Consider the following 12,187-nt stretch of genomic DNA (forward strand, 5'->3'; position numbering starts at 1 on the left):
CTTGTCTGGCCAAGGCTGAGCGGCCAGCCAGCTGGTTCTGTATTTGTTTAATGAGCAACGCCTTTCCGGAAGCCATGCTCTGCCAGCACAGCTGACATGACTCTCAAAGGGCAAGGCCATTAGGCTCAGTATCTAGGAACCCATCTCAGGGCACTGTGGTGACATCTCCTAATCACTGTGATCACTGTCTGCTTGCACACCCATGGAAAGTGTGATCACTGTTTGCACACTCATGGGAAGTACCTTCTGTAGTCCAGGTAGGTAGCCTTGGGCAGATAGGAGTCGCTCAGACCTGCAATTTCAAGCATTTATTGAACCCCGGTCACTTTTCTAAGAGATGAAAATACATTAACTAGCTGACCTGAGCCCTGAGGCAGTTACTTTGATTGCGGTTATATTAAAACTATTTCTAGTCCATGCCTCTAACTTCCTCCCTGATTAAGTTTTCACTATCTGTAAAATGACTTTCTTAATGCTTCCAAGATGCTCCAATGGGTTTCATCTTGGGAACTATTTTTGGAATGTTCCTCTTTGTACACACACACACACACACACACACACACACAAGGATGCACATATCCCTCTCTGAAGATAGTGATAAATTCTGTGTGGCCTTTGCACAAACAGTGGTGTCTGTGCAGCACCCAGCACTCAGACCAGAGGATGGCTCAGTGGGGAAAATGCTTGCAGCACAAGCCTGACAGCCCTAACGACACTGTGGAATCCACATGGTGGAAGAAAAGAACTGACTCCTGCAGCTTGTCCCCTGACCTTCTCAAGTAAATGTAATAAAAACAAATAAACAACAACAACAACAACAACAACATTCTAGCTATGGTCTTTGCAGGTACAGAGGTTGAACAGCTGCTTAGCTCTGGGCTGTTCGGAGGTAACATGCAGCATGCATCCTCTGCCTGCAGAGAGGAGTCTGTCCAAAGCTCCAGGTGCAGCTCTGACGACTGAGCCAAGCTAGCAGGAGGCTTTCTCTCACTCCCTAGTACAGACTGTGGCACTTTGGACCAATCTGTGTCCTCAATACTTCACAGACTTGCAGACATCCTCACAGATGCCTCTGGGAGTGTGGCTGTGATGACAGAAGCTCCAGGTTTACTAGCTCAGGAGTCTGCTAGTGAAAAGCATGCACCTGAGCCCTGAGGAGGCCTCTGCAGAGCTGGATCCCCTCTCTTGAGCCCCGATGGGACCACTGCAGAGCTGGATCCCCTCTCCAATTGGCCTTTGCAACGAGGAGTCCGGCCCCGCCCACACCGTGTGTTCTCTTCAGTTCCCTGTCTTGTTGCATACACCAAGCTACAAGTCCAAGTGGGTACAATTCATTTTTCTCTTCCTTCCCTCCTTCCTTCTTTCCTTCCTTCCTTTCTCCCTCCTTCCTTTCTCCCTTCCTCCCTCCCCACCAGCCTCTGGTTTCAGACCTAGCCTCCAGTTTCCCCTAGTATCCCTCAGACCCTGCCCTAACCTTGAACTTTCCAGCCCAGGGGCTAGGCTGCTCTTTTTTTTTTTTTTTTTTTTTTTTTTTTTGGTTTTTCGAGACAGGGTTTCTCTGTGTAGCCCTGGCTGTCCTAGGCTGCTCTTCCCCAGAGGCTCTGCTCTATATAGCCCAGACATTTTGCCCCCTCTACTTCTTTTCTCTCTCTGCACCCACCCCGTCCACTTTCTCTCTTTTTTCCCTTCCCTCTCCCCATGGTGACTCCCCCGATAGCAGCTTCCCAATAAACCTGCCTTTAATATATTCTAATCTGGCTTGAATTGGCTCATTTCACTGGCAGAGAAATAACCTATCCTGACTGACTTTGAACTTCCAATTCTCCTGCCTCCACTTCCAATGTGTAAGTGCTGTGATTATAGACACGTATCACCATGCCCCTGGCTCTCATTCTTCTCTTCAAATCTCAGAAATCCTGGTCATCTCAAAACCAGTTTTATCTTCAACGAGTTAGAACAAATTCTGAATCAGAGCATAGAGATGACATTCAGCAGAGTCAGGGACATTTTGCCTGATTTCTCTCCAAATCCCTGTCCAGGTGCCTTTGCCTTCCAAGGACAATAACAACAGTCTTAGCCATCTGCTTCTGCTGAGGCACTCAGTTAGTCCTGGGCTTGCTGACCCAGATCAACAGTGGTTGTGACACTCATGTGGAGGTCATTCCTCATGCAGCCAAGGAAAAGGGAAAAACAAAACAAACAAACAAACAAAACAAAACAACCCCCCCTGGATTTAGTGTTTCTGCAGAGAGCTCCATGCCGAGGGAACTCACTTAACTGCCGGTAGCCTCGTCATGCCAAGACCACTTCCACACGGTTCACAGAGCCTGAAAAGGCCAGAGAGCTTGCTGTGCTCGTACATTTCAATTATAAGTTGAATTAAATGCATCAGCCACAGCATCTTCTATCTTTTTTGTTTCCAAAATGATGAGTCAGAGTTCATCCTCAGTGTTATTTCCCCAAGCACAGCAGAAAACAGCTGCTCACATTGTCAGGAGCCAAAAATAAATGGTGACTCTGACCCCTTTGTTCCCAGTTATCAGTTTGAAACCTCAAGAGGTAAGCAGCAAACAGGAGCCACCCAGAGAGCAGGGAGCCCATAGCCCAGCCACCAGCTTCCTTCAGGTATCTCTGATGTCTGATTTCTCAGAACCCTTTTGCGAGCCTACTCTAACTTCCTCCCTTGCATCTGGTCCATCAAACATCCCCTGTCCTGAGCAGAAAGATGCTGAGGGTACCGAGGCAGAGCAGCAGGCTGGATGGCAGCGTTAGCGGGCGACATACACTTGGGCTAACGCTATAGCTTAGCGGTGCTCTGCATGCCCAGCAAGCAGTCTCTAGGGTCCATCCTGACCATGAAAAAAGTCTAGTCTGGACGGTGTCTCAGTAGTGGCGCACGCTCATAGGCTGCTCAGGCTCTGGGTTCAACCCCTAACAACAAAATGTGAAAGCAGCGAAAACCCTTCTGCAGAGGAGGCTTCTGGAAGGACCACTGTAGCAGATCCACCTGTGGCAGACACCGAGCCACGTGACGCTCAGGGACCATCATGTAGAAAGGAGGAAGTGGCTGAGACTCTCACCCCTAGATGTCATGCTCAGGGCCAGGACAAGGTGAAGGGGAGCACGCACAGAGCCTGGGTCACACAGCTCCCATTTCAAACACGCCTACTTATCTGTCTTGCAAAATACAGCAAAGGACACAGACATTTCAGGCAGGTTGTTATTTACTTCTAGGGTAAGCATCATGGAAAAGTTTAACCACTGGCCAAAAGTGTGGGGAAATTAAATTATTTCTACGTAAATAGAAGAAAAAACTAAGGTATTGATTAAACAGCAGGTAATACTTTAAGTTAGAGCCCTTCATACAGTGATCTAGACATTTGCTTGCTTTTTGGAAGCTAAGCTCCAAGTCACAGAAGAAAGCAGGTGAGAGGAGACGGACCCTGCTCTGACAGCCTGGGGTCTCCCTGGCCATGGGGCTAGCTAGGTCCCCATCAGCTGCAGGAGCATGCTGGGAGGGAAATGGGAAGCCCTGGCTGAGCCCTTCCACTCATTATTCATAGCCTCCTACTGCTCAGGCTTGGCAAGGAGCACCAGAGACAAGAGGGAAAGCCACCCAGGAACCTTCCATAGGGAAACCAGAGACAAGAGGGAAAGCCACCCAGGAACCTTCCGTAGGGAAACCAGAGACAAGAGGGAAAGCCACCCAGGAACCTTCCGTAGGGAAACCAGAGACAAGAGGGAAAGCCACCCGGGGACCTTCTGTAGGGAAACCAGAGACAAGAGGGAAAGCCACCCGGGGACCTTCCGTAGGAAAATCAGAGACAAGAGGGAAAGCCACCGGGGGACCTTCTGTAGGAAAAGAGGGCCAGGACAGTCAGACAGCGGCCACTGGCAGGGAAGGTGCCACCTGCTCCATCTGTGAGTTGTCCTGAATCTAGCAACTCGTTTCTCATCAGTAAAGTGGAGCAAAAAAAAAAAAAAAAAAAAAAAAAAAACAACAACAACAACAACAAAAAAAAAAAAAAAAAAAAAAAAAAAAAAAAAAAAAACCAGCATTCAGTCACTGGGCTACTGTCTTAAATGATTTAACACACCAATGAACATATATAAGTGACCAAGTGTTTAGAGGACAGGCCGGCGTTTAAACAGATAAGATACACAGACTATGGCTGCTGGCAGATCTTCCTCACCAGCTGGTTGCTGACAAGTACAGCTGCCACCATGTCCCAGACACTGCACCTAGAGCTGAAGAAGGCTTTAACCCCAGAGAGAGGATAAGCCAACCAGGAATGCAGTGAAAGCCACAAGCTGACTTCCTTTTGAGCAGGTCACCGTCACACTGCTCTGCCTTGGTGGCTGTCCCTCAGGTAGCAATTGCTTGACCTGGCTTCACTGGCCTTCCTTCTCCTCAGCATTCCAGTAGCTCTGGGGACAGGAGAAAGTAAACCCCAGGAAGAAACTGCTCAGATTAGGATTCAAATGTCTCAGTCTTGCTTCAGGAATCTCCCCTCCCGTATGTGTTGAACCTGAATTGCAAAGGAGTGAAATCTGAGTGTGTTTTCCCCAGGTGCTAACATGATCCATGAGGAGGACCTCCAAGCCACTGGGAATGTATCCTTTACCTTCTGTTCATCTTGCCCTTAGAGAGCAGTGCCCCACTGTCCCTCCCTATACTGGCCAGTCCTTCTGGCTCCAATGTCCAAAACATAAGACACTATCTGGGCTGGGGAAATGGCTCAGTGGGTAGAGTGTTACCGCACAAGAATAAGGAGCTGAATTCAGATCCCAGCAGCCACATCTACAGCTAGGCTGCTGGTGCACATCTGAATCTCAGGGCCTGGGGGATGGGGGCAGTTAGGAGAATCCAAGAGGCTTGCTTGATGGTCAGCAGGTCTAGCCACTCAGAGAACTCCAGGTTCAATAACAGACCCTGTCTCAAAAATGAAGGTAACAAGTGATACAGGAAAATACCTTATGTTGATCTTTGGCCCTTATGTTGGCTAGTTTATGTCAACTTGACACAAGAGAGAGTTATCTGAAAGGAGGGAACCTCAATTGAGAAAATGCCTCCATAAGATCCAGCTGTAGGGACTTTTCTTCATGAATGATTGATGGGTGAGGGACAGCCCATTTGGGTGGGGCCATTCCTGGCCTGATGGTTCTGGATTCTATAAGAAAGCAGGCTGAGCAAGCCATGTGAAGCAAGCCAATAAGCAGTATCTTTCCATGGCCTCTGTTTCAGCTCCTGCCTCCAGATCCCTGCCCTGCTTGAGTTCTTGTCCTCAATATTCCTTCCATGATAAAGATTGATCTGGAAGTACAAACCAAATAAACCCTTTCCTCCCCAGTTTGCTTTTGGTCATAGTGTTTCATCACAGCGATAGTAACCCTAACTAAGACAAGTCTTCATCACACACACACACACACACACACACACACACACACACACACACAACACACCTAGGTTTTTGTCCTTTTTAATTCTGACATAATTTCCCCTTGGGACAGTGAAGGGTCAGCACTGAGCGAACTGCATGCCGGTTTACAGAAATAGATGCTTCCTGCTGTCAGGAGTCACGTGACAGGGAGAAACGGCAGGAATAGGAAGAAAAGCAGAGTGTAAAGCTACCTGGCCTGTTCATGAAGTCGCAGCGGCCCAGGCCTGCAATGTCCACCCTCTTCATGAAGAGCACCATGCTGGTCAGGTTGGCTTCCTGCATTTCCGCTGGCTTAAGGGGCCTCATGTCTTTGGAGGCAAATTCTTCAGTGTACAGACAGAAAAGTTTTCCTTAAAAAAAATTCAAGGGAAATGGCTTCAGTGTTGCTGTGGCATCCCTGTGGATTTCACACTGCTTTGTGCCCACCACACTACCTGAGGGAGAAGACCCAAGGAGCTGCTTCCGGATCTCTGCTTGGCTTTGGCTGATGGGCTGCAGGACGAGGGAGTTGGCTCTGATCCGGGGGTTATATACCTTTAACAGAAACACAGCAGGTTAGCTCCTGGAACTCAGGGGCAGTCACCTGCCTCTACCCACAGTGACTGCCCTCAGCACCACCAGAAATGCTGTCAGGCTCTTTGGTGTCTACCAACACACTATGAGATAGAAACTGCAAGGGACTTGGCATATGGATCAGCAAGCTGCCTGTGCTGTGTAGTACCTCAGTATCACCTGCCATCAACCTCATGCTGGTGAGCGGGGGACCCCCCCTCCTCCCAAGACACACACACACACACACACACACACACACACACACACACACACACACAATGCCACATGAAAGAAGGGCTTTCCATTCAACAGGGCTGAACTGATTTGATGTTTTGTTGTTCAGGCCGAGTGTTGTTACTTCAGTGGGCCCATGTTTATGACACACATGGGATTTTCTGGGCAGTACACCTACTGAAAATGCCACACAACACTAACAATTACTCTTGTGTGTGGCTTAGAGGGGCTACTGACAGCTTGTGATCTAGGAACAATGAAGTAACTGAAGAGAGACTCTAACAAGTCAGGTGTGGCTGTGCGAGACTAAGATCCCTGCACTTGGAGGATGAAGGCCAGCCAGGCTTCAGGGCAAGATGCTGGCTCAGAAGAGACTACCTACAACTTGTTTCAAGGGAACCTTGAGACAAATAATTTGCATAAAGTCATTTTATTTATTATAATTTATTATCTTTATTATTGTTGTTTGTTTTTTGAGACAGGACAGGATTTCTCTGTGTAGTCCTAGCTGTTCTGGAACTTGCTCTATAGACCAGACTGACCTCAAACTCAGAGACCTACCTACCTCTGCCTCCTGAGTGCTGGGATTAAAGGTGTGCGTCACCACTGCCCAACTTTAATAATTTATTTTCTAAAATGTTTAGAATTAGGGGTCTGGAGATAGACACTGCAAGGGACCTGACATATGAATCTGCAAGTTGCCTGTTTCTACTACACTCTGTAGTATGGGACCTCAGTATCATCTGCTACCAGCCTCACTGGTTAATTCACTGGTTAAGAGCACTGGCTGCTCTTCCAGAGGACCCTGGTTCAAGTTCCAGCACCCACATGGCAGTTCATACCTGTCTATGACTCCTGTTCCAGGGTATCTGATATCCTCACACAGACACACACACACAGATACACAGACACACACACACAGGCAAAACACCAATGCACATAAAGTAATACATTATATATAAAAAAGAAAAAAATTAGAATTTAGGTGATAGCAGATGCTGGCAAGGATGTAGAGAAAGAGGAACATTCCTCCATTGCTGGTGGAAATCAGTTTGGCAGTTCCTCAGAAAATTGGACATAGTACTACCTGTGGACCCAGCTATACCACTCCTGAGCATATACACAGAAGATGCTCCAACATGTAATAAGGACACATACTCCACTATGTTCATAGCGGCCTTATTTATAATAGACAGGAACTGGAAAGAACCCAGATGTCCTTCAACAGAGGAATGGATACAGAAAATGTGGTACATTTACACAATGGAGTATACTCAGCTATTAAAAACGATGAATTCATGAAGTTCTTAGGCAAATGGATGGAACTAGAAACTATCATCCTGAGTGAGGTAACCCAATCACAAAAGAACACACGTGGCATGCACTCACTGATAAGTGGATTATTAGCCCAGAAGTTCGCAATACTCAAGATACAATTCACAGACCACAAGAACCTCAAGAAGAAGGAAGAGCAGTGTAGATACTTCAATCCTTCTTAGAAGGGGGAACAAAATACCCATGGAAGGAGTTACAGAGACAAAGTGTGAAGCAGAGACTGAAGGACTGACCATCCAGTAACTGCCCTACCTGGGGATCCATCCCATAAACAACCACTAAAACCAGACACTATTGTGGATACCAACAAGTGCATATTGACAGGAGCCTGATAGAGCTGTCTCCTGAGAGGCTCTCTGCCAGTGCCTGACAAATACAGAAGTAGATGCTCACAGTCATCCATTGGACTGAGCACTGGGTCCCCAATGGAGGGGCTAAAGAAAGTACCCAAGGAGCTGAAAGGGTTTGCAGCCCCATAGGTGTAACAACAATATGAGTCAACCAGTACCCCTAGAGCTCCCAGGGACTAAACCACCAACCAAAGGGTACACATGGAGGGACCCATGTCTCCAGCCGCATATGTAGCAGAGGATGGCCTTGTGGGACATCAATGAAAGGAGAGGCCCTTGTTCTTGTGAAGGCTAGATGCCCCAGTGTAGGGGAATGCCAGGACAGGGAAGCAGGAGTAGGTAGGTTAGTGAGCAAGGGGGGGGGATGGGATAGGGGGGGTTTGGGAAGGGAAAGGAGGAAAGGGGATAACATTTGCAATGTAAATAAAGGAAACATCTAATAAAAAAGGAAAAAAAATAGAATTAAAAAATTGTCCAATTATCAAATATTTTTAAGTTAGTCAATTCACTTGAAACCAATTTCCCCAAAGATGCTAATTACCCTGATAAACGGACAACTAGATACTACATACCAGAGAAGCTTCAGAGGCTGAATAATGTACTGTGCTAGTAGCTTACCTAAAGACACACGGGGTTGGGTACCGGGCTACTAAGTGGCAGGCCCTGTTTTAATCCACAGTTAAAAGGGAGAGGGAAGGGAGGGAGGAAGGAGATGGGCAGGCAGGTAGGTAGACAGGAACTAATACCTTTAGGCTAAAGTTTGGTATTTCCTTAAGCCTCTGACCCTCAATTTGTTTCCAGACTACCAATATGCTAATGAGATACAGCCAAGACTTTAATGGATGGCTGCAACTACTCCAAGCACACCTGACTCAGTAAAGAGAACCCTGGGTCACAGTGCACCCTCACTTTTTGGTTACTGGTGTAGTAGGAACCCAGCAAGTGGGTCCAGTGAAGGCTGGCCAACCCTGTCCCAGGATGGTGATTACCTGCCTTCTCTCCAGACCAACATCAATGACAAATCTGACCGTGTGGCTCCAGATCAGAGACTCCCCGCAGCTGGTGGTCAGCACCACCCGTCTCTGGTACACTTGGCATCTTTTCTCTGTTTCATCCACTGGCCTGAACAGGCTGCATTTCTCTTTGGGATACAAGGGGATGACCACCAGCTCTCCCACATCTGGGTTTAAGTTGGATCCTTCCTGACATACAATTTCATAGGTTTTTTCAATATCCTAAAGTGAAAAAATAAACATCCATGAGAATAAGTAACAGTATTTCAGTAAAAAATGACCCCACAATTCCAAAATTTTAGGCAATAATACACACAAAAGAAGAAATGTCTAGGATGTTGCCTTAAATAAGGAAAGGGGACGCAATCGTCCTTTAGGCAAGTTAAATGTGATTTCTACACAATGTCATGGCTTTCCTCTCTGAAAACGCCCTGCCTACTTCTCTGCCTTCCTTCTGCTGTTTGCCCAGCTTGATGCCGTTCCTCACACACATTAGCATGAGCAGGGGAATCAGTTTCACCCTCACATCGCTGCACCAAGCCAACGGAACTAAGCACTGCCCAATAGCACCTCGAGTTTCTACAAAGGAAAGCATACCAGCCAGGTGTGCTGGCCCCTGCCTGGATTCCCAGGGCTCAGGGGCTGAGGCAGGAGGATTGCCATGAAGTCAAGGCCAGCCTGAACTACAGTGTGAAACTTCGTCTCAAAAAACTAAAATAAAACATAAAGGCACATACAAGAATACAACTGGAGCCTTGCTTGGGTCACCTTAGACATCATTTGACCCACATAGACTTCAAAGTGGTGGCAGAAAGGCTGTAAAGGGGCAGGGAGCTGTCACTGCCGCTGCTGCCTTGCATCTGCAGGCATTTAGAACAACCTGTTCAAATGTACATCACACATATGGGGGAAAAGAACAAATCAACAGCCATGCAATTGCTTAAAAGCAAACAGGAGAGCCTGAAGGCAAGGTACTTTGCACAGTTCTCAAACCTCAGCTCGTTTTTGAGAATAGATGTTCTTAATCTGAGTCCTTTTTAATAGTTGCAAAATTTTCTATCTTTTAAAGTACAACACAAGCCACCAAACAGGAGCTTCACCTGGCTTATCAGAACCATCAGTTCACTAAAGCCCCCACAACTGGAAAGTTGGCCTCTTGTGACCTCTGCGGTTTTTAAGGCTCCATCCCCTTCTCTCTGTCTTTAGCTCATGGTACCTTCCTTGCTACACCATTTGTAGAGTGGCTCTAGTCACTGGGAGGGGTTTGGAGGAGGGATCTAGCATAAAGTGAGTCCAGGCAGCAGAGGCTGCTGGCAGCCAGGGTGGGCTGTTCCCAGGAGACCTGCTCTCAGGCTGCCATCATGCACATACACACCTGGACAAAATGGTTTTTTTTTTCTCAAAGTAAGCGAACGGCACAACTGTCTATATCCCAAATAGTGAAAGACTAGTCAACTAGATAGTAAGAGAAAATTATTCTTGCTGGTGCTTGGGAGATAGGGGCAGGAGGATTAAGAGGTTCTTGGCTTCCTGTCTAAAAAACAAAATGAGTGATCCAGATTGCTTGCTTCATTTTACCACACACCTTTTCTAAGGACAGCCTCACTGGGGACGCCCACATTCCTCCTTCTTCAGGTAGGTGTCCTTAACTCTCAACAGAATACAGCAAAAGAATTCAGCTCTGGAAGCCCACTTCAGAACAATCTCTTACCAATATAAACCTTCAAACAGCAGAGAAATAATTACTTCCTCTTAGAATATTGTTGAAAAAATAATTTTGATAACTATAAGGGATAATGTTTATACACACTGCATGAAGATGTGTCTCTGTCCTTCCTTGCCTGCCTAAGGCACCCTCTGATTGGTTAAAATAACAGGCCTATGGCCTATGGCAAAAGATAGAACAGAAGGTGGACCAATGGCAGAGAGAACTCTGGGAAAGAGTCAGGCGTGGGAAGATTTGCCATCCAGGCTCGGAGGAAGTCTGACATGGAAGTAAGGAGAGGTAACCAGCCACATGGCAGACACAGAGTAGTATAAACAGGTCAGTGTAAGTTAAGAGCTGGGAGCAAACCTAGCATACGGCCTAGGCATAGATACGTAAGTAAGTCTCTATGTCACTGTTCAGGCACTGGGACGCGGAAAAGCCCTAATGGTTAGAGGTAACTGAGCTGGGTTTTGTTTTGCTTTGCTTTGCTTTTTTGAGACGGTCTCATCATGTAATTCTGGCTGACATAAAACTCACAGAAACTGCCTATTTAGACACCCCACCCCCTTGCCCTGGCTATCCTGAAACTCACTCTGTGAAACAGGACGGAGGACCTGCCTGCCTCTCAAGGGCTGGAATTAAAGGTGCACTCTAGCACACCCAGGGTATTCCCTCAGGTATTAGTAAGTCTTCGGGACTCTGCTGTGACCACACACAAAGCTGTGGAAACCACAACAGTCACTGAGAGAAGGCATCTGAAATCAAAGAGGCCCCGCAGCCACACAGAGCATTTCCCAGGAAACTCTGACCCTTGAGCACCGGCCTGTTTGCTGGTCCCTTACAGTGACCTGGTTGGACTAAACACTATGACCTCAACTTACATCTTCTACTTAATTTCATATTTTTTTTCTCAGGTTAAAAAAGGCTGGAAGCACTCAGGGTGCTCAGTGTGGTCAGTTCGAAGTCACAGGGAAGCCCGTGCACTGTCGTGGGGACCAACTCACAGCAGGTGTGGGGCTGAGTCAGCATGTGTGATACATCTGACAAGAATGCACGGTCCACTCCCAAAACCACGGTTAGCAGCAATGTCTGCAATTTGAATTTCCTAAAAAACCAGCTCTCACCTATGTTTGTCTTATATGGTACTGAAGGACCATAGCAGGTTTTAATTGTATGTAGAAATCAAGATGGGTTTGAGTAGCATGAGGTAAATCAGTAGCTCTGAGCAGGGAGTTTAGGACAGGAGCGCTGCTGAGGAAGGCTCCTCAGTACCACAGTGGTAAGTTTGCAAGGCAGCAGACAGACGAGACCCAGACCCGGAGTGCTCAGGCTTTCTGGCATGTCTGCAGGAGCCAGCAGGTGTGGGGCAGCAGGCAGGGCAGCTGCTGTGCCCCTGGATAAGGAGGAGTCCAGCCCTGGCCGGCCACTGAGGCAGCACCTCTGTGCTCTGGGCCCAGGAGGGTGAGTGCTCCCTGCAGCTCTCATGACCATCACTTCCATGGAAGAAGACTGCCATGCCTACTGTTTTTTTTTTTTTTTTTTTTTTTTTTTTTT

The 12,187-nt window shown here is 47.3% G+C and overlaps 1 protein-coding gene across 5 annotated transcripts in view; it reads right to left on the reverse strand.

Moving 5' to 3' along the window:
* Dhx32 (DEAH-box helicase 32 (putative)) overlaps positions 1-12,187 on the reverse strand; it is a 57,338-nt gene that overhangs the window by 8,693 nt on the left and 36,458 nt on the right. For all 5 annotated transcript variants that reach the window (XM_021193794.1, XM_029535480.1, XM_029535478.1 and 2 more), the window contains exons 5-7: positions 8,902-9,147; positions 5,876-5,975; positions 5,633-5,791 (exon numbers count right to left, since the gene is read on the reverse strand). In XM_021193794.1, the coding sequence (XP_021049453.1) occupies positions 5,633-5,791; positions 5,876-5,975; positions 8,902-9,147 (505 nt within the window). The remainder of the gene's footprint in view (positions 1-5,632; positions 5,792-5,875; positions 5,976-8,901; positions 9,148-12,187) is intronic.

This window comes from Mus pahari, chromosome 1 (genome assembly GCF_900095145.1).
Source record: "Mus pahari chromosome 1, PAHARI_EIJ_v1.1, whole genome shotgun sequence".
Classification (NCBI taxonomy): Eukaryota; Metazoa; Chordata; class Mammalia; order Rodentia; family Muridae; genus Mus; species Mus pahari.